The sequence below is a fragment of the Ruditapes philippinarum genome, unplaced genomic scaffold (assembly GCF_026571515.1).
Source record: "Ruditapes philippinarum isolate M1 unplaced genomic scaffold, ASM2657151v2 ctg960_1_1_1_1, whole genome shotgun sequence".
NCBI lineage: Eukaryota > Metazoa > Mollusca > Bivalvia > Venerida > Veneridae > Ruditapes > Ruditapes philippinarum.
In genome coordinates this window covers 87,038-110,707 of record NW_026855043.1, presented here as the reverse complement: position 1 = coordinate 110,707, position 23,670 = coordinate 87,038, and the positions used below count along the sequence as shown (strand labels likewise).

Below are 23,670 nucleotides of genomic sequence, written 5' to 3'. Positions count from 1 at the left end.
AGAGACCTTAGCCTCTTGATTTTAGTAAACATCACTTAGATTTCCAATTTTGGAAGAAAAAAAAGCTGATTTAAATTCATGATTTCAAAGAAAAATACAATAATCTAACTCTGGGATTACTAAACATTTTGGGTTTTTCCCAGCTAATCTTGGAGTACAAACAAATTTTTAGCTCGACTATTCGATAAGAATAAGTAGAGCTATTGCAGTCACCCGAGCGTCGGCGTCGGCATAACCACTTATGTTAAAGTTTTTGTAATAGTTCAAATATTTTCAAAGTCCATTGACATATGGCTTTGAAACTTTGCACACTTGTTCACCATCATGACCCCAACCTGTAGACAGGAGGAGGTAACTCTGTCAAGCATTTTGACAGAATTATGACCCTTTTTCAACTTAGAATTTACGTTAAAATTTTTGTAATACCTCGAATATTTTCAAAGTCCATTGACATATGGCTTTGAAACTTTGCACACTTGTTCACCATCATGACCCCAACCTGTAGACAGGAGGAGGTAACTCTATCAAGCATTTTGACAGAATTATGCCCCTTTTTCGACTTAGAATTTACGTTAAAGTTTTTGTAATAGTTCAAATATTTTCAAAGTCCATTGACATATGGCTTTGAAACTTTGCACACTTGTTCACCATCATGACCCCAACCTGTAGACAGGAGGAGGTAACTCTATCAAGCATTTTGACAGAATTATGCCCCTTTTTCGACTTAGAATTTACGTTAAAGTTTTTGTAATAATTCAAATATTTTCAAAGTCCATTGACATATGGCTTTGAAACTTTGCACACTTGTTCACCATCATGACCCCAACCTGTAAACAGGAGGAGGTAACTGTATCAAGCATTTTTTTTTACTATCAAGCACTAAGAATAGTCGAGCGTTGCTGTCCTACCAACGGCTCTCGTTATAGTTACAGTTTCGAAAAAAAGTTCAACAGGTTGACTAATCTATTGTAACAGGTAGTGCACCCTAGTTATATAACAGTAAAAGTTTGTTTATACTTGGGGATTAGCTCAGAAAAACCCACATTTCTCGAGTTCCAGATTACATTCTTGGGAAGAGGCCTTTTTATAGGCCTCAGTTTTACAAGGTGAAAAATCATTGGCTTCATACTGTTGACTGACCATGCATCTTCAAATTTTCAACTTGATACTCCAAAATTTGATAATAGACAGTTCCTAAATTGGAAGCTGAACAAGTCCATTTGAGCCGCGTCACGACAAAACCAATGTTATGCGTTTGCGACCAGCATGGATCCAGACCAGCCTGCTCATCCGCGCAATCTGATCAGGATACATGCTGTTCGCTATCAGTTTCTCTACTTGTTATTGGGTTTGTAAGCGAACAGCATGGATCCATGCTGGTCGCAAACCCATTATGTTAGTTTTATCATGACCCAGCTCATTTAAGAAATACAGCAGGGTTAGGGTATTTACTGATTTGATATAATGGAGGTGAGAACACAAGTTCATAAAGGGAGATAATAAGGAGATAAAGTTGTACTCTTTTATGATGTTATAATATCCGATCTGTACCATGGATTTCAAATGATAAGTCATAATCTTAAACAAACAAAAAAACATAAATAGAAATAAATATAATGATAATATACAAGGACAAACACTTGATATATTATCTTTTTATTTGACAAAAAAGTGGAATGTCGGGGCAACCGTGTCCTATGGACACACTGCAAGTTGATACTGGAATCCCTTTAATTAACAGAGAATAACTCCTTATACTAATGTAGTGATAAGCAAAACCCATTTTCTGGCATAACTCTTTAGGGCTGAGGTCACAGTCCAGGTCAATGGTCTGCTTTATATCTGAGCCCATGGAAAGTTTAGTTTAAATTTTTACCATAATGAGATAACAAGTCATGCAGAATCCATTTTATTAATGATCATGGTGAAATATACATGAGCCGCGTCATGACAAAACCAACATAATGGGTTTGCGACCAGCATGGATCCAGACCAGACTGAGCATCCGCACAGTCTCAGTTTGATTAGGATCCATGCTGTTCCCTATCAGTTTATCTACTTGTAATAGGTTAATAAGCAAACAGCATGTTTCCTGATCAGACTGCGCGGCTGCGCAGGCTGGTCTGGATCCATGTTGGTCGCAAACGCACTTTGTTGGTTTTGTCGTGACGCGGCTCATATATTGTTGTTTTTGTTTCCTCTTTTCCTCGTATTTCATCAATGGAAGTTGTCTTTGACTTTATCTGTATCTAGAGAGAAATTGAAAGTATATTGAATGTTGCAGTTCATATATTCTTTATATTAAAATTTCCTATTCGGGACATTTCAGAAATGTATTTAAAAGGGATAGAATTATTTTTTGTTGTTTAAATTGCCTGAGAAAAAAAACTTGTGACTGTTACTTACAGGGTTTTCAATATAATCTTGTGATTATTTATGGGTATGATTTTATTAAATGACTTATTTCCCGGATGGTTCATGAAATATTGTTTTAATGTCAGTCTGACCCCTGCTTTAAGAGAGATTCAGAAATAATACATTACTTTAAAACCCTGATTATTATGTTTTTTGCTGAAAATACATAAATAACAAATGTTTTATGATCAATACAGAAAGATATATGTTTTATGTCAAAGTAATTGAACCATATGTGTACATAATATCAGCATATGGTTGAGGTATAACAAAAAATGAAGCTATGTTACAAAATTTATGAGTTTAGGTATATGAAATAACATGTCTCTGTGAAAGTTACTTAGTAAGGATTGGTATCAGTACAACACGTTTCGACTAAGTTCCGACTTTCATTTTGTCCTCTTCAAAAATGAAAATCAAGTAGTTATTAGGTAGTCATTCCCTGTGGTTTCTAAGATTAAATTTACCTGACAAATAAAAATATCTGAAGTAAGATTTAATATTATTTATATTAAAACAACAGATTATCAGAAGCTTAAATATTTGTTTGGTGATTTTATTGGGTGTAAATTAGCTCCACCCTTGAGAAAATGTGGACATGGGCAGGCATCTTTTCTAAATTTTATTCTTTTTGAAGCTATAAAATATTTCATAGTGCTATATGGCTAAGTTATTTATCTAAATCCATAAGATATTCCGTTAAAATGAACATTTTAAAAGATTGGCATCATATACCGGTAGGTGTTCAATTAATTGAAGATAAAATAAAATTATTTTTTGAGTAAATGATATTGATATGATTCTAATCACTAATATTGCTTGGTGAATTGGTGAATATTGGCTAGGCAGGCATGGGATGACTGGACAGGCAAGCATAAACAATTACCTCTGTGTGCAACTCCTACTTTGCTTGCAACTCTACATTTCTCAAATTTTCACAGAACTATTGCCACCAAGAGTCCTTGTGCATTATGTTATGGTTTCGTGATTTAATAATTTTTTGAGGGAAAGTTTGGCCCTTTGTTGTTGTTTTAACTTTTGTAAGAAATAGTGGGATAGTTTTGTGCATAAGGCTTCCATCTTCTTTTGTTTTGTTTTTTATTGAATGTTACCTCGCATCAACACTGTAAAGGTCATATGGCAACTTTCTAGCTTAACTGGTAAATGAAGACTTCAGGGTGCCTTCACATGCATTATTTCAGGCACAAACAGGCACCTGAGTAGAACCACGGGCATTATATAAGCAAGCTGTATAGCTTTTTCATATGAAAGAATCCAAAGTACCTCATGAGATTCGAACCCACAGCAGTGAAAGGGAAAGTTGTCTGAAGTCAATAACCTTAATGACTAGTCCATGGAAGCCCCTAGGCTTTCATATTTTTCAAAAGGAATTTCAATCAATTATAGTTGCCAGAAAACCTGGTGTTGTGATAATTTATGTCAATTGTTTCACCTTGATAGGAAAAGGGAGGGGATAAATAAATAACTTAAAAAAAATTGCTATACATTCAGTAAGTTATCTCTGTATTTGCAAGATATTGGTGAAATCCATAGATTTCTGATGGCAAAATTTATAACTTTAACTGTTGCCATGATTTTGAATAATAATAAAAAATAACACTGAGGTAGATAATTTATATGAAAATGTAACAGTTTGTTCTTCAGAAGGACTGGAGAAATAAGATATATGAGTTTTTCCTAACATCTGTTTCATTTCTTGACACTTGATATTTGTTACCAGTATATGAAAGATTGTTAGTTATGATTTATACAAAATTTAATGAGAAATGTCTCCTGTATTTATTTGATTATTATCAGCTCATTATCCATATATCACAGCATATCCTTACCATATGTCACATGTGTCCTTACTGGATATATGTACAAAGTTAGGCATTTTGATGATAGATGTACTTTGAAGTAAATACATGCAGTTAGGCATTTGCTTGCAATAATAAGGTGTATTTTTAATTGATTTTTGTTCATTATTAATATCACAGTGTAGAAACACTGTATTATTTACTGCAAGACTGTACAATTTGATATATATGGGTTGTTGTGATTACATGCACCTTTTTCAATCAGTGTATCATGTATGTTGATACAATAATTTGTACTTACAGAAAGTAGATGTGACAATGATAATTGTCTTGGTTTCAAAGGGAAGCAAGATAGTGTAGACATTTGGATTCGTTGTTTTATATTTATTATATTACAAGGTTTCTTAAGGCATTTGCACCACTAAATATGGTGCATAGTTAGGCATTTAATGCTATGTTTTGTTGGTTTGGTATTGACATTGTCCTTCTTTGTTTCTATTGCCAAGTTAGGCATTTCTATCACTGCCTTTACTATTATTTAAATATATTACCTTCATGAGACCTAATTAACATTTGAAATTTGAGTGTTTTATTACACTAATGATTTTCCTTCATGAATGTAATCAGACATGTACAGCATTGCTTTGTGTGTGCTTACACCTACAAATATTTTCTTTAAAATTGTTGTGCTCAGCTTGTCAATAATATTGGTCTAAAGTTAGGCATTTATATCACTACATAATTATGGTGTAAAGTAAAATATTTACATGTTTCTAGCATGTGTACCTCTGCTTTGGGCGTGCTTATTATTTAAAGTGGCTGTGACATAACTTTTAATCATGTTAGGCTGAAAGTGTTGATGTGTTACGTTGATAATATGAGCAATTTGGAGATTACTCTATATGATGCCAATTGAAACTTTGTTCACTGAAATGATATATTTGAGCCGAGTCATGACAAAACCAATGTAATGCGTTTGCGACCAGCATGGATCCAGACCAGCCTGCGCATCCGCGCAGTCTGATCAGGATCCATGCTGTTCGCTATCAGTTTCTCTACTTGTAAGAGGGTTTGTAAGCCCTGATCAGACTGCGAGGATGCGCAGGCTGGTCTGGGTCCATGCTGGTCACAGACGCATTACGTTGGTTTTGTCATGACGCGGCTCATTTATATATTGTGTATTAAGAATTTTTTCAAGTCTTTCCTTTAACACACGTCATAGACTAGATGTTGAGATCATATATATTTGCCCCACCTATCTTAGGCTACACCAGTCACAAATTCAGCTGGTCAATGTTCAATGAAGTTTGAAAGTTGCCATGCCACCTCTGTTGTGAAGTTGCATTTTTAAAGCAGCACGCCTCAACATTTATGCTAATTTTCATGAAAATTTTAAATATATATTTAAAGGTATTATTTAGTGAAATAACCAAAAGGAAGCAATTTACACATTATCCACAATCATGTAAATTACTAAAATGAGGAAAACACATGCAAAAATAGCCCTTACTGTGTTAGTAACGCAGTAGAAATTAAAGAGAAAGAGTTATAGATACTGAAAAAATCATTCATTAATGTAAATTATTACTTGAATCTTGAATAATTTTACTTTTCCTAAAATCTTAGTACGTTTTTCTCAAGATTTTATTGAACTATTTTCACTTATCTGGAGGCATGCAGCTTTAAACCCAATCTCAATATACTAGTATTATATGAGCCGCGTCAGGACAAAACCAACATAGTGAGTATGCGACCAGCATGGATCCTGATCAGACTGCACGGATGCGCAGGCTGGTCTGGATCCATGCTGGTTGCAAACGCACTATGTTGGTTTTGTCGTGATGTGGCTCATATATAGAACTTCTCTGTGTCTCTGTTTGTTCTAGCTTAAAACTTTATGTTCCAGGAACAGGTTCTTTTCTATCCTCTAACAACAGTCTTGTTGGAGTTGTCTCCATTCAACAGGATTCTTACGGTATCGGTTGACTTTGTATGAAGCCTCGATTTATACTAACAGATTGTTTTTACTTTTTCTTTGCATGTAAGAGGCCTTTCTTTATGTCTGGCATTTCAACATTTACTTCCTAACTTTCATCAACAATTTAAAGATATGAACAGTGTAAAGATGTGAAGCTTTAACAGTTAAAAGGATGATACCATGTTAGTTTGCACATGTTTTGGTTTGTAATTTTACCACTATGTCCTCATGTACATGAAAAATGCATGTAAAATGGGCATTGAATGTTTCCTGCCTTGTTAAGATAGAAAGTCTCCCATATGACCCTATAAGTGTAGATGTAATTTGAATGTGCTTTTCTGGTCATTGGACATGCTTTTTTAGTAAGAAAGATATATTTTTTGTCCAAATAACATCAATGTCTTTGTCAATATAGTTGTGTTCAAGAATTCCTTGACAGCAGGCGTTGATAACAAGATCATTGCCCAAGTTGTTGTGTTTGAAATAATAAACAAGAGATTGCAGCCCCTTTTGCAAAGCAATTAAAGTGGTATGATTATTAATGGAAAGGCTGGGGTGTGTTCAGGTTTTTAATTGAACGCCACAGTTGTTTTTCAAAAGTAAAATTATGTGTTGTTTTTTTTTAAATAGGAAATGATTGCAGGCTTATCTAGTATCAAAGGTTTTTGATTCAGAGATGGTCAGTAATACAGGTTTGACTTTACAATAATATCCTATTTCATTATAAAAAGAGATAGTGTTGCTACATGTACGTTTTATAATGGTTACAATAGACACCAGATGGCTCATGTATTACTCATTGAAAAATCTCTCTCTTTTTTTCTCTTTACTTCATAAAGAAATGTTTTATCGTGTATGTCTGACCATAAAAATATCACCTTGGATATTGTGACTTCCCAAGACAACTTTGTTATAGCTGTTAAGTTTTGAACCATTTGTAGAACAAACTCACATGATGTCAAAGTTTGCTAAGCACTAATTTTTCCACTTAGCATCGTGCATTCTACATCATATAATGTTATGATATTTACATTGTAATGCGTGTAGTAATGTATCGACAGTGTACCCTGTGTACACATAACCTTGAATGACAGGACATTTCCATGTGCAAGTAGTGCAAACAAGGTGACCCTGTATTTTGATAGTCTTTATAAGACACAGCATACACATACCAACACGTGTAGGATGTTCATTCTTCATTTTCCATTGAAATATTGAACATTTAAGATTGAATAATGGTGAATGCAAATGTTAGAAGGCAGATTGAATAATGTCGAATACTAATGTTAGAAGGCATTTATCAGAAGCAGAGTTGTGGCGTGCAGTTGGTATGGTGGAGCAGGGGGCTCGACATTGTGAGGTTGGTGTTGACCATACGGTTATCACCCAAACCTGGGCGAGGTTCTAACAGCATGGTAGACCTGTAAGATGACATGGTGATGGCAGAAGAAGGGTGACTACTGAGTCTGAGGATCGTTTTCTGGTCATCCAGGCACAAAAAAACTGTTTTGCAACTGCAACCCAACATTTGTTTTGACCTTGAGGGGTGCATGTGTCAACATTAACCATACATACACATTTGCATGAAAGTGGTCTGCGATCAAGAAGACCATGTATACGGATCCCGCTGTCTATAGACCACTGCTGGCTCTGTTATTATTCGTCCATGAATCATGTGGGTTGGAGTAGGATGGACTGACGGCCTGTCTTCTTCACCAGCGAATCAAGGTACTGCCTGGAATAAACAGATAGGTGTGCTAGAGTATGGCGAAGGTCAGGGGAATGGTTCCATTAGCAAACATTGCAAAACAAGACTGCTATGTTGGCAGATCAATAATGGTCTGGGGTGGAATCAGCTGGGACGGACGCACTGACCTCATTGTCCTCGATAGAGGCTCATTGACTGCCCAGCGGTATCGGGATGAGTGTAAGGTTGTATGCTGGTGCAATTGATAATGGGTTCATTTTGATGGATGATAAGACCCGCCCCCATACAGCCAATGTCGTCCCAGAATACATGGAAAGACAGGGTATTACTCGTTTGGACTAGCTGGCTCGATCCCCGGATCTTGGTCCCATTGAGCATGTATGGAATGAGCTACAGGTCAGTATTTTAGCCAGTCAGGTCCAGCCTGTTGATAAAGCACCCAGGAGCTTGGTGCTGCCCTTGTCGACAAGTGGAATACCATCCCACAAGCCATCCTAAGAAACCTGATAGGGAGTATGCAACAACGGTGCCAAGCTGTCATTGGCAACACTGGGTCACATACTCGCTGTTAAAGCAAAGTCAGTTATGTGTACCTTTTAATTTTTTTTGGGACAAAAATGAGTTTTTCACTAATTCCACCATATCCGTCTAAAACACAATTTCATTACAATTAAAACAAATGAACATGAAACACATTACAATTGGAAACAAATTCTCTAATGATGTTTATAAATCACTATTATATATATAAGAACAGAAATAAATCTAATATTTGACATACAACATAAGATAGGTACAAAAATACTCTTGGTGTTTAGCAAAGTTTAAGTAGTATACTTTATCTATAGCTAGCTACCTTCTTGTATAGTTGAAATTAAGAAGAAGAAAAAAAGTAATTATGATTATTGTAAATTCCGTATTATTCGCAATGTTTTAATTATTGCTCTTGTTTGTGAATTGGTTGAATCATGATTCTGCATAAATTTTATAACATATCTTACATTATACAAAAATTATATCCAATATCAAATTTGTCCAAATTGGGATCAAGTTTGATAATGAATTTCAAAATAGTTAATGTGTGCAATGTTTTATTTATGTAATTATAAAGGTATGAAGGTTTTCTAACAAAGTTTTCAAATTCCTTTCTTCACTCATGAATAATTATGTCCAACACAAAAAGCTAACATTATTTTCCGACAATATCAACAAATTATGCACTTTACAGACAATTGTGAACACATATTGTTTTGATAACAACAGAGTAACGGTAAAACTGTGATCAGCAGACAATTTTTGTACTGTTCTGGTAGTTCAAGAATTATAAACAATTATATACCGCCTTTTTACAAACATTTTAACATTTTATTAAATACTCTATTAACAATCAATAACCAAATATGACAAAGGATTTAATAAAAAAAACTTAAAATTAAACAGTTATGTTGGTATATGAAACAACACCTTAATGGGACAATATTTAAATGTATATTTACCATGAATAAGTTTGGCACAGTGGAAATTTATGTAATTGAGACATTGTACCCTGTTATATTTTGGAAATAAGATACAAAATATCCTGAATTTAGATTTTTGATCCCGCCGTCCTGAATTTATGACTGTGAAATAATCTGGGAATGGGGTTTTTGCGAAATAAAGATCACGCATATATAAAGTGATTTACAGTATAACATGATTTAATTCAAATGTACTTGCATATTAGACTAGATTTACACTGATGCTATAAATGTCACCTTAATCCCAATAGGTAAAAGATTAGTCACTTGCTTTGAATAATTTTATTTTGCTGCTGTTATGTATGACTGTATATTTATTATGCTTCTGCAGTGTGTTACATAAAAAGTTCAGTTTGTGTTATTTATTTTTGAGCTTATATCAAAATGTGATATGCAACAATAGATGGGTATATCTCTTGTTTGCCTGACTGTTGTGCTGGAACATTGTTATGGCATTATATGGTTCATCTTTGAGCTGGATATCGTAATCTGTCCTTGCAACCAGTGTAAGATACTAGCCTAGTTATCCATTTGTTCTGGCAGTCAGTTTGAGATATAATAGGCTTGATACCCATTTGTTTGGCAGTCAGTTTGAGATATAATAGGCTTGATACCCATTTGTTCTGGCAGTCAATGTAAGGTACTAGCCTAGTTATCTATTTGTTCTGGCAGTCAGTGTAAGTTACTAGCCTTGTCATTCATTTGTTCTTGCAGTCAGTATAAGATACTAGGCATGTGACCCATTTATTCTGGCAGTTTGTGAATAATTCTAGCCTTGGTACCCATGTGTTCTGACAGCCAGTGAAAGATACTAGCCCCATAACTCATTTGTTCTGACAAGTTCTGGCAGCTATTGTATGATATTAACTATGTTAACCATTAGTTCTGACAGCCAGTCAAAGATACATGCCTTGTTTCCTATTTGTACCGGCAGCTAGTGTAAGATACCAGTCTTGTTATCTATTTGTTCTTTTAGTCAGTGTAAGATAGTAGCTTTAATGTTGCCCAGTTGTTGTAGGAGTCAGTAAAAACTTTTTTGCTTCTAGTCATACTCTTTCTGATTAGTCTTCTTAGTTTTGCAAATGATTTGGCATGACTTCTCTTTAATGTTTTGCTGTTCCCTACAAATGTTTGTCACACTTTCTGCAAATGATTTTGCATTGCTGTTTCTCTGTGTTCGATTTATTTATGAATTTTGCATGTCTTTGCTGCAGTGCTTAACTTTTTCTGCAAATGATTCTGCTTGGGTAATCAAGGTGCAAAATACAAAACTTTATAAAAATAAAAAATTGAATATTAAACATACCATTAGATGTTGCACTTAGTTTAGTTGAATAGCTGTTGAACTTTTGCTATAAATGGCCATGATACCAGTGCTTTGTCTATTTTCAAGAAAAAGTTGGGCTACATTATGATCTCTGTGTTACCGTTCTTGTCATGCAATAACTCTAATTGAAGCTTATTTCTCAAACAATTTTAAAGGTATCAACACAAAACTTAGTTACTTGCAGTTGTGAGACAAAAGGCATAATTCTCAAAGCAATATTTAGGAATTATGCCCTTTTTTGGGCTGGGTTGTTTGAAAAAGAATTATTTAAGAATACAAATGACAAAATGTATGAATTTATTTTGGAAGTATTTGATATTTTTTCAGTTGTTGAGTCACATCCAGATAATGCACATGAAGATCTGAGGTTAGACCGACCATTTGATGGGCTTGTAAAGTTTATAGACTCAATAGATCTCTCATCAATGAGTAAAAAGGTAATGTCATAAATTATTTTTTTTGTTTTTAAGAATTAATTGGATTGGTGGATTTATTTTATGTCTTGGTTGTCATAATTTGGAAAAAATGTCATATAGTAATGAAAAAGCTATGCTGCAGATAAGCTTTTTGGGGTAGTTCTTAATGGATAGATTTCCTATATCTTTGATAGTAGCTGCTCATTCCCTTATGAGTTTATTAGCTCACCTGTCACAAAGTGACATGGTGAGCTTTTGTGATCCTTTTTCTTCTGGCGTCCGTCTGTCTGTAAACATTTACTTTAAACGACATCTCCTCATAAACTGCTAAGCCAATTTCATCCAAACTTCAGAGGAATTTTCCTTTGGTAGTCAACTTAAAAAATTGTTCAAAGAATTTCATTCCAAGCAGAACTCTGGTTGCCATGGCAACCAAAAGAAAAAACTTAAAATATCTTCTTTTAGAAAATCGTAAGAGCTAGAGCTTAATTATTTGGAATAAAACATCATCTAGTTAGTGTCTACCAAGTTTGTTCAAATAAATGCCCTGGGGTCAAAATTGGGGGTGGGGTCATTGTTTTTCCCTATATGTATATAGTAAATGTATATAGTAAAAACTTAAAAAATCTTCTTATAAAAACTCCAAAAAGGTAGAGCTTAGATATTTATCATGAAACATCCTCTAATGGTTGTCTACCAAGTTTGTTTAAGTAAAAGCCCCTGTTTTAAAATTGGCGTTGGCCCAGGGGCCTATATACAGGTGAGCGATTTCAGGGCCATCATGGCCCTCTTGTTGTTATCACTTATAACTTATTTTTATTATTATAACTTTAATTGTTCTCATCACCCAATAAATTTAACTTTGATTGCTTAATAGACTACCATTTACATATTTATTTCATAGTAAACCAAACTGGAAAAAAATACAGTTCATTCACTATTGGTTTGTAAAAAACAGACCCAAGAGTGATTAAAATAAGGTACAATCTTTTCTCATAATTGAGCTTAAATAGATAATATACAAACTAACAGTATTGTACCACAGTTACAAGCAGTCATACCTATCCAGCTAGCTTACGGAATGTCGGTGGTCCTACTTGGGTGCCCGTTTGTGCCTGAAATAATGCACGGAAGGGCACCCGAGGTATTCCTTCACCAGTAAAGCTGGAATATCTAACTGTGTCGGTGTGATGTAAAACCCAAACAAACAAACAAGCAGCCATACAGTAAACTCTGACATTACTAAGAGATATATTTTACAATGATTTCAGGACCATTCTCATACACCTTGGTTGATAGTTCTATACAAATACCTCCAGGAATGGAAAGAAAAGGTACATTTATTTTTATTTCCTCCATCCAACAAAAAACCCTGAAGGTAATCTAAAGGGGTAAAAATTGAAAATGTTGCAGGCTCAGTTTGGTTAAGCGGGCTCATTGACTGTGGTGTTAAAAGCAAGTTACCAGATAGCATGTTATGTTCAACAAAATTTAACAAATATGTTTTGACTTGACAATTTCTTTCTTAATTTTTAAGCAGTTTCTCTACATAAAACTCATGGTATGTTTTTTGTAGTCTCCATAACCAAGAGTTTATGTTGCTGACTCCTTCTTAGAAGTTTATGCCCCTTGCAAGGGTATCTCTAATTGAAAGATAGATTGATTGTTACATACTCAATTATTCTCCACAGTCATTGTGACTTCTAAATTTATCTTATTTTATTTCAGCATAATGGAGAAGGTCCTAAAGTGTATCGTGAAAAGGTTCAGTTAAAAGACATGATCAGAGAAGGTAAAATACTGTGTTAATATTGACGTGATAATAGAAATGTCTCCAGTAAACTATGCATAATGTGAAATGATCAGTGTTATAACCATGTTCCCATTCACAAATTTCTCTTAGAAGTTATAAAAGGTGAGTCAAATAAAAGTCCTAGCTTACGGAACATCAATGGTTCTACTAAGGTGCCCATTTGTGCCTGAAATAATGTACGAAAGGGCACCAGAGGTCTTCCTCCACCAGTAAAGTTGGAAAGTCGCCATATGACCTATACTGTGTTGGTGCAACATAAAACCCAACAAAAAAATGAAAATCAAATTCCATTTTCAAACATTACACAATGAGGTGAGTAACGAGTGATAAAAATATGCTACACAATGTCACATATATACCATTATCACTATATACCACACAATGGTATTGAATATACAGTGTGATATAGTAAGCTCTTTGAGATCATCCGTTCTATGTGGGTGACTTCTTGTATCTTATGTTATACACAGAGGAAAGTTTTCTTTCACAAGAACAAAAATAAAGATTTATCAACTGAAAGTGTTGATATTTCAGGTATAAGAAAAACAGATGAATCTGTACAGGAAGATAGATTTATTCACTGAAAGTGTTGATATTTCAGGTATAAGAAAAACAGATGAATCTGTACAGGAAGATAGATTTATTCACTGGAAGGGTTGATATTTCAGGTATAAGAAAAACAGATGAATCTGTACAGGAAGATAGATTTATTCACTGGAAGGGTTGATATTTCAGGTATAAAAAAAAACAGATGAATCTGTACAGGAAGATAGATTTATTCACTGGAATTGTTGATATTTCAGGTATAAGAAAAACAAATTAAAAATAGATTTATTATCTGTAAGTGTTGATATTTCAGGTATAAGAAAATCAGATGAAGGTGTACAGGAAGATGAAGAAAACTTTGAGGAAGCAATAAAAGCTGTCAACACTGCCCTTAATCCAACAAAAGTGAGTCTTAAAGTGACATTATTCTTATTCTTGCGCTATCAAGTTGAGCTGAATTGTATAGGGTTAAACTGATTGACTGTAATAATGGTGATTGACCAATAATTGTTAATGAAAAAATGTTAAGAAAAATTTTTTAACAAAAACTGCTTTGAATATATTTTGATTTCTTCTGTACCTCTGTATAAAGGTGTTTTATTTGTAATTTAAACATTTCAGATTCCTTCTGAAGTTGCGAGATTATTTAGTGATCCAGAATGTTTAAATCTACACTCGGAGGTATGTATGTGTATTAAGAATGGCAGAATGTTGATTAATCACCATCTGTTCATGCCAGTTTAAGGGCATTCACATTTTAATATGTATCATTTTGTACCAGGCATTGACTTGTTTGTGGCAAATAACAATCATTACACTGTTGAATGTAAAGATAAATATTGATGTGAAGGCTGTTTTAAATCTCATGATTTGCAATATCTCTAAGACTGTATACTGGTATGTTTAGGTTATCAATTGATGATTTTCACATAACAATTATTACATCCCCTGGCCACCATTTTTATGGTCATTTGCATAAGACAAAAACCTCTCCTAAATCGTTTTCATGAAAACTGAAAAAAGTATTGACCCCTAAAATGGCTGCCACTTTTGGCACATGACGTAATTATTATAAAAATCAGGAAGTATCTATTGCTCATGAAAAAAATTAGTGTAATCATTTATCTTAAGGATGCAGTGGGGATATTGTAAAAATTTGGGTTGTTTGGATAGACATAATTAGGCATTTAGACTTAGGGTTAACATGATGGGAAGCTCTAGGTTAGATGAGTGTCTCTAATGCTGGGCCGCCTCAAAACTAAGAAGTCTATTTTTGTATGTATGTGTGAGAAGAAATGATCACCTCATACTTCAAAACAAGAAAACTTAGACCTGATTTGTTTAAGAACTGTGTTTTATTACAAATATTTTTTTTTAGCTCACCTGTCACAAAGTGACAGGGTGAGCTTTTGTGATCGCTTTTCGTCCGGCGTCCGTCCGTCGTCCGTCCGTCGTCCGTCCGTAAACTTTTACTTTAAATGACATCTCCTCATAAACCACTAAGCCAATTTCATCCAAACTTCACAGGAATGTTCCTTTGGTGGTCACCTTTAAAAATTGTTCAAAGAATTTAATTCCATGCAGAACTCTGGTTGCCATGGCAACCGAAAGAAAAAACTTTAAATATCTTCTTTTAAAAAACCATAAGAGCTAGAGCTTAGATATTTGGCATGAAACATCTTCTAGTGAGTGTCTATCAAGTTTGTTCAAATAAAAGCCCTGGGGTCAAAATTGGCCCCGCCCCGGGGGGTCATTGATTTTCCCTATATGCATATAGTAAAAACTTAAAAAATCTTCTTTTAAAGAACTCAAAGAGCCATGGCTAAGATATTTAGCATCAAACATGTTCTAATAGGTGTCTACCAAGTTTGTTCAAATAAAAGCCCTGGGGTCAAAATTGGCACCGCCCCGGGGGTCATTGATTTTCATTATATGTGTATAGCAAAAACTTAAAATCTTCTTTGAAAAAACCCAAATAGCTAGAGTTTAGATAGCATGAAACATCTTTAAGTGAGTGTCTACAAAGTTTGTTCAAATAAAAGACCTGGGGTCAAAATTGGCCCCGCCCCGGGGTTCATTGATTTTCATTATATGTGTATAGCAAAAACTTAAAATCTTCTTTGAAAAAACCCAAATAGCTAGAGTTTAGATATTAAGCATGAAACATCTTCTAGTAAGTGTCTACAAAGTTTGTTCAAATAAAAGCCCTGGGGTCAAAACTGGCCCAGCCCCAGGGGTGTCATTGTTTTTAACTATATGTGTACAGTAAAAACTTTAAAAAAATCTTCTTTTAAAAAGCCCAATGAGCTAGAGCTTAGATGTTTAGCATGAAACATCTTCTTATGGGTGTCTACCAAGTTTGTGCAAATAAAAGCCCTTGGGTTAAATTGGCCCTGCAACGTTGGGGGGGGGGGGGGGGGGGGGGCCTATATACAGGTGAGCGACCTCAGGGCCATCATGGCCCTCTTGTTTTACAAAGGTTTTATTGGCAAAAAAACAAATACAGTCAAACTTGTATTAAGCGACCGTGCAAGGGAAACACCCAAAATGGTCGCTTAATGAAACGGTCGCTTAAGACAAAGCATGATATAAAAGGCAAATTTTATAAATGACATCTTTCTATTGCGGTGGGAATGTTGTTTTCAACTTCATTTATATATATTTTGATCCAATTGGTACATGTTTGACATTTTTCCAGAATTTTTTTAACTTTTCCGTTGTTTTTCCTTGTCTCCAACTCGAAAACCCTATTAGTGAAAATGTTTTTTGTTGTGCATTTTTTCATTTGAAATAAACAAACTACATCTAATTGTTACGATTAATTTAATTGCTGATCAAGTTCAATGTCAATACAATGCAGTCTAAATGTCAACAAGCGAAGCGTATACACCATCTAAGTAGGGACGGAGTGTTGCATTGTTTATCTGATTTTATTGGATAATACCCGTCACGAGTATACATAACTTCTTTTGCACCTACGCTAAAACGGTTTGGGAAATAGAGTTTTTCAAACATTTATTTGTTGTGTTTTGATTGTTGACACTTCTGACATTACGATGCGGCGTTCTCTAAAAACACAATTACTTGACAGGTAAAAGTGGTCGTTTAATGAAAAGACTGATATCAATTATGTGACTAATTAGCGGTTGCTGGTAGCGTTGAGCAAAAGTCGCTTAATACATTAAAGATATAGGGAGAAAATGATCGGGAGGGATTTAAAGTGGTCGTTTAAGACAAAAGTCGCTTAATACACGTGGTCGCATGGGCAAGTTAGACTGTACATGTTCATTGCCAAGTTACAATGAATACATAAAAAAGTATGATGTACAGTTTGGAAAACTACAAAAAGTATCAAAATTATAAAATTACAAAAGACTATTTTGTATATATAGTACAGATTGTAAATTATGTCAAACATTCTGTATATATTTACATTTTCCTTTCTTTTGATTTTAGAGTTCTAATTTTTGGATTCTAGTCAGAGCTATCAAAGAGTTTGCAGATAGTGAAGGGAATGGTAAGATTTTTGTTCACAATACCATCATCTCTTAAGTTGATTACAGACTTGAATCAATTCCAACAAGAGCCATTGATGTATTATATCTAAGAAAGCTGTTTTACTTAAGTTTTAATTTTTTTAATTTAATGATCATTGGTTACTCAGGTGTTCATTGTTTAAATACATGTATTTCATGGAGTGTCTTCTGTGGTTTTATGTTAATATACAAGTTGGAAGATCACTTAATGATCACAGTAGCATAGGTTTCACTTAAAGATGTACTATGATCATTCTTAACCCATTACTTCATATACACGCCTTTTAACGCCTTTTTCACCCCCCCCCTTTTTGTTCTCTCAAATGATGAAAAAATGCCTTATTTAGGCCCCAAACACTTGTTTTTGTTTGAGAAATGTTGTTAAAAAAGTGACCCTTTTTTCGGCGCGGCCCCCCAACCAAAAGATACATCAGGGGGTTGCCAGAAAGGGGATGTGCCCCCTTCTGTTTGGGGGGGTTTGAAGGGGGGCGGAGTCCCCCTCATCGCCAAGAAAATTTTGGACTTGTGAGAGGCTGTAAATGACCCCAGATTGATCATAAGGTAACGTGTAACCAACGCTGAAAAGCATTTGACTCTATCTCAATCCATTGAGAAGTTGCAGCACTTTGAAATCAATTTTGATGGAAAAAATCAACGCAAAATAGTGATTTTTGGCAATTTTGAGATGTCCCCTCGTTGCCATGGTAACAGAAAATTTAAGCCTGAGCATGTTGTTGCAAGGACAATGGTCCAGTCAACATTTGTGCCAAGTTTGATTAGTGTTGAAGCAGTTTTTATAGTATTATAGCAATTTGAACTTGTAACGGGAGACTTTTCAATGAAAACAGCCATTTTTCACAAAATGCTCATGAAGCAATGGGTTAAGTAAAATATTTTTATCACAGAAATGTATTGAAATCAATGAAATTCTTACTGAATATGTCTAATTTGAAGAAAAAGAATGAAAAAAACTATGTTTTGGAAGCTACATTCCCTATTACAGATAAAGTAAAGTTGGTATTTTCTTTAAAAAAACTGCCAGCTTTTTTAATGACACTATATATTCATATTGTGACCACCTACAGTGTGTAGAATTTAAAACATAACATATCTACTTTGTATGAAGTCGTTACATGTTTCCCTCCTTCCACCCCCCTTCGCCCCCCCCCCCCCCCCCCAAAAAAAAAATCACAAAAGCTGTCCTGGAAGAAAAAAAGGAGAAATTTCATAATAAAATGGTAAATGTCACTGTGAACTGTTCTATAAACATTTATTATTAACCATATTATCAGCAGTGATCAAGATGGCATGAGGTTATCAACCTGACATGAGCCGCTTCACGAGAAAACCAACATAATGGGTTTGCGACCAGCATGGATCCAGACCAGCCTGCGCATCCCCGCAGTCTGATCAGGATCCATGCTGTTCGCTATCAGTTTCTCTACTTGCTATAGGGTTTGTAAGCGAACAGCATGGATCCTGATCAGACTGTGCAGACTGGTCTGGATCTATGCTGGTCTCAAACCCATTATGTTGGTTTTGTCATGACGTGGCTCATTTATTATTAATCATATTATCAGCAGTGATCGAGATGGTATGAGGTTATCAACCTGACATGTCAAGGATAATAAAACATCACCGGTTATATACCCTATGTCAAGTTAACATGCACTCAATCTTTACAGTAAACAACATATGTTGTCATGATTATTTATAAGTTAATTTATACTATCTGAGAAGTTTGCTGTCAGGTTTTTTAAAGTGAATAAAGCTATATCTGATGAAATATTGTATAAAAGTTTCAAAATAGTAAAATTATGTTGTTTTCATATCCGTATGAACGTTCATTGACAAATTTGTAATGTGAAATGTCTATGTAATTTACTAGTCATGACTATTGTATGTTAACAGAATAAAATGTTCCGGTGAACAAATATAGTAGGTTCAACGATGATTTCATGTGAGGCAAGTTGCTTTTGACAAATATCTTTCATTTTATGTATCTAATCATTTCACATTCACGATATAAACAATAAATTAATAACCCACAGACAGGAAAGACTATGTATATCATAAGCTTTGTATACACTTCAAGGCAAATTATATAAACAAATATAATGCAATATAAATTGTATGATATTAGGAGGACTGATAAATGTACATGTATCTCCTGATGGTGATTGTGTTGTTTTATAAAACCTAGGTGCTCTCCCCTTGCGTGGCACCATACCTGACATGACTGCAGACTCGGAGAGATATATTCAGCTTCAAAATGTGTATCATGAACAAGCTGACCTTGATATTTCCATAGTAACCCAAAGAGTTCATGACCTTCTACAAGATATTGGCAGGGTGAGTTACAGTTGTGTGAAAGTTAAGTTTTAGTTTTGTTTTGACACAACGGATAAGGGTTGTACTTTAAATGTATAGTTGTGATCAAACACAGATTTCTGTAATTTGCTTTTATCTAGATCACCTGATCACTGCCTTTATGCATGTTGAAAAACATAATTTATGCCTGAATTTTTTTTCTGTACTTAAATTAAAAACTGACATATGTTCTAGATCAAAAATATATAAATCTATGAAGTGTAATTATGAAAATATATATTTTCTTACAATAGAGTGATAGATAATTTTATATTTTAATATTTATTTTGTTGCAAACTGGGTTTCTGTACAAAAGGTTAAATGTTTGATAAGAAAATGTCACTTTATTTTCTTCAGCAATATTTATATACAATACATGTATGTGTTTTTGTAAATGTTCCCTTTTCAGGAAATTATTTCAATATTAAGCCAATCATGCTATTTCTATCCCACTCTTTAGTAAAACTTTCCTATCTTGCTTTCTGATAAAAGACTTACAGAGGTGATTTTCCTATTTAGATTAAATAAACAAATTTCACACGTTTGAATAACTGGTATTTTACTGTTTTATTACATGTATAATGGTATGATATATTAAATTTCACTGTCTAATGGTGTTTGGTCTGATTAGATGTGTTATAACTGTTGTAAATGTAAAATGTCTTCTGCTACACTAAAATTTAACTCCTAGTTTATCTTTTTGTAATATTATTTGTATAATTTTAATGTAAGGAATAGGACTTCTGACATCATATAGTACATGTAGGCATTAGGGATTAACCTCCGCAATTTCTTAATTAAGCTTTTCCAACTTCCCTTTGTTTGGAATTTTCCATTATAAGTTTTGGGTATAGATCAGAATCTAAAAAAATTGAAGTTGGACAGCCAATAATATAGAGCCTGGTCAGAGTGCATGGATGTGCAGGCTGGCCTGGCTCTATACTGGTGGCAAAGGCTACTGGGTACCAGCAGGGTAAGAGTTGAACTCTTGGAGTAAGCCTAAGTAGTCCCTGACCTCTTGTCACTAAGCAATGCAGGATCAATTCCTGTAAAGTAGGAAAGTGCAGGCCTTGAACACGAGGTTACTATGCTGAAGTCTATTTCTTGTACCTGAAATTATACTGAATGGCTTTACTTCCCTTTAAGAAAGCCAAAATGTTGTCATGTGACTTATCAATCTTGGTCATGAAATATTTGGGCAGTGACAATTTCATATTTTATATCTTATTATTATTATTAGACCTCAGTTTTATAGTTGAATAATTGTCCCCCACCTTTTAAAGGAAAAATGTAAAATATAGAATTGGGCACCTGCTGTCTGTCCATCACACTTTTGTGTCCGGTCCATAACTAAACCCTACCTCCAAGGTCAAGGTCACACTTGGAGGTCAAAGCTTTACATGGTCTGTTATAAGGTATATTTAGGTCCGGTCCATTACTTTAAAAAGAAATCAAGGGATTTTGAAATTACTTGCCACAGATGTTCACAATGATAAGACAATGTGTCATGTTTAACACCTTGACCCCTACCTCTAAGGTCAAGATCACACTTGGAGGTCAAAGCTTAACATGGTCTGTTATAGGGTATATTTTGCGTCTGGTCCATAACTTTTTCATAGGTCAAGGGATTTTGAAATTACTAATCACAAATGTTCACAATAATAAGACAATGTGTCATGTGCAACACCTTGACCCCTACCTCTAAGGTCAAGTTCACACTCAGAGGTGAAAGCTTAACATGGTCTGTTATAGGGTATATTTTGTGTCCTATCTATAACTATTTCATAGATCAAGGGATTTTGAAATTACTTACAACAAATGTTCACAATAATGAGACAATGTGTCATGTGCAACACCTGGACCCCTACCTCATAGGTCAAGTTCACACTTGGAGGTCAAAGCTTAACATGGTCTGTTATAGGGTATATTTTGTGTCCTGTCCATAACTTTTTCATAGATCAAGGGACTTTGAAATTACTCACCACAAATGTTCACAATAATAAGAGGATGTGTCATGTGCAACACCTGGACCTCTACCTCTTAAGTCAAGGTCACACTTGGGAGGTCAAAGCTTAATATAGTCTGATATACATGAAGAATATGTTTTTTCTCCAGTCCAAAACTTTCTCATCCATCAAGGTATTTTGGAAAAATTTGTCACAAATGTTCACAATAATGAGACAATGTGTTGTACACAACACCAAGATGCCTACCTCCAAGGTCAAGGTAACACTTGCAGGTCAAAGCTTAACATGGTCTGTTATAATGTATATGTCATGTCTGAACCATCACTTTTTCATCATTGAAGGTATTTTGAAATGACTTAGCACAAATGTTCTCAATAATAAGATGAGGTGTCATGCTCTATACCCAGACCTCAAGGTCAAGGTCACACTTTGATGTTTAAGCCTAACATGTCATTGATGAATCACTCGCATACCTTGACCGATGAAAAAAGTTACGACTGGACACAAAATATATGCTGTAACAAACCATACTTTGTATTGATTTTGTATTTGTGACATTTTGTGGTTTTGAAATAGTCATAACAACTATACAAGTGTATTTTTGTTGACACATACACAGGAGTTATTTCATTGATGATTCTATTACTTTAATGAATTTATTGTTGAATGTACAGGTCTAGCATTGATCAAGATTTGCACTGATAGTCCAAAGCTACACTTCAATTTTTTGAAAAGCACAATTTTGTGCTTCATGTTAAACATACCTTAGGTATTGGATGTTGATGACTCTTGGTACAAATTCTTGTTCTTTTTTCTGTTATAAGATCTGTGTTGTCTAGATATCTCCTAGAAAATACTACAACAATTAGTCAGTTGACCATACTGCATTTGAGCCGTGTCAAGACAAAACCAACATAATGGGTTTGCGACCAGCATGGATCCAGACCAGCCTGCGCGGATGCGCAGGCTGGTCTGGATCCATGCTGGTCGCAAACCCATTATGCTGGTCGCAAACCCATTATGTTGGTTTTGTCATGACGCGGCTCATTTGATTGTTTGCTTCGGAATAAGTTATAGGGGGTGAACAATTTTTTATTGATTACTATTACTGTCTTATAAATAAACAGAGAATGGTGTTCTATTTTTTTCAAGATTTAATTTTTCATACAAAAATAGTTTTCTTACATAAGCCTTGTTTTAAGCCTAAGACCCAAGCTATCATTTGGAAAAAAAATGTAATTTTAAGTACCACCTTATATGGAAGGCTATTTTCTATTTTCGATAGGTGATTAAATTTGGTATAGACAGAAAAATTACAGTTGAAGTGTGAAAATGAGATGATTAAAGAATACTTGTAAATGGAGTGTTTAGAAAATTTAAGGTTTTGAATAAACTAGATATAAATTAAATAAACGTAACACTCAAATATAACAATACAAGTTGATAGGGGTTATGTGTCAGTTGTTAATTTGTATATTTGTAGGATGAGCCGTTGGACCCACTGTCCGAGGCCTGGAAAAATCTGTTGGCACGTAGAAAAGTTCTGTATTTTGTTCATTTCTTAACCTTTAATCTTATACTGAACATGGAGAATTTCTGCGCCCGGTTTTATAAATTTGATTTAAAAATAGACTGTTGGGAGAAAAATGGAACATTTAAAAGATAGGGTTATAAATATTTAGGCTAGTATTGATAATGATTGTTTGATGCCACCAGTATAGAGCTAGGCCAGTCTGAAAAAAACTTGTACTTCTGCTAAATATCAGCGGGTTTTCTTATCGTCTTCAATTAAACCCCTATAGTTAAGGGCAAGTCCACTTTATAAAGTTAGTGAGAAAGGGTCAATAGTAATTTAGTTGTTGGCTTTTGAGTTCCGTGTTCTGAAAGTTTCTAGTTTCTGGTTTTTATTTTAATGTGATTTTTTTTTTCTATTTTCAATGTTGTTCTTCTTTTGATTTATTGTTGACTTTTTTGAGGGACTATTTTTTTCCATTTTTTTCCTTTTTTGTGGGGTATCTAGTACATTTGTATTGTGAATTGATTTTAAAGTAGCATTTTTGAAATGCTTCTATTTTAATGGTCTCATTTTGTCAGAGATAGTTATAGAGAAGTCATTGAATATCTTTCATGTTGGAAATGTTGGAGGTGCAAGATAACTTTCATTAAACACCCATATTATGTAATGTTTCTTGTTTTCTAGTCACTTACCTGTTCAACTGATCATTTGTTACTTTAGGCCGAAGAAGAATAGTTGGGT

At 34.3% G+C, this 23,670-nt stretch overlaps 1 protein-coding gene across 4 annotated transcripts in view; it reads left to right on the top strand.

Moving 5' to 3' along the window:
• Positions 1–23,670, top strand: part of LOC132741941 (NEDD8-activating enzyme E1 regulatory subunit-like) — a 65,655-nt gene that overhangs the window by 31,331 nt on the left and 10,654 nt on the right. Inside the window, exons 8-16 of one of the 4 annotated variants that reach the window (XM_060730213.1) lie at positions 6,142–6,210; positions 11,093–11,202; positions 12,453–12,515; positions 12,910–12,973; positions 13,854–13,945; positions 14,162–14,221; positions 16,997–17,057; positions 19,280–19,428; positions 22,897–22,941. In XM_060730213.1, the coding sequence (XP_060586196.1) occupies positions 6,142–6,210; positions 11,093–11,202; positions 12,453–12,515; positions 12,910–12,973; positions 13,854–13,945; positions 14,162–14,221; positions 16,997–17,057; positions 19,280–19,428; positions 22,897–22,941 (713 nt within the window). Of the gene's footprint in view, positions 1–6,141; positions 6,211–11,092; positions 11,203–12,452; positions 12,516–12,909; positions 12,974–13,853; positions 13,946–14,161; positions 14,222–16,996; positions 17,058–19,279; positions 19,429–22,896; positions 22,954–23,670 lie in introns of all 4 variants that reach the window. The other 3 variants (XM_060730212.1, XM_060730215.1, XM_060730214.1) reach the window with 3 other exon arrangements.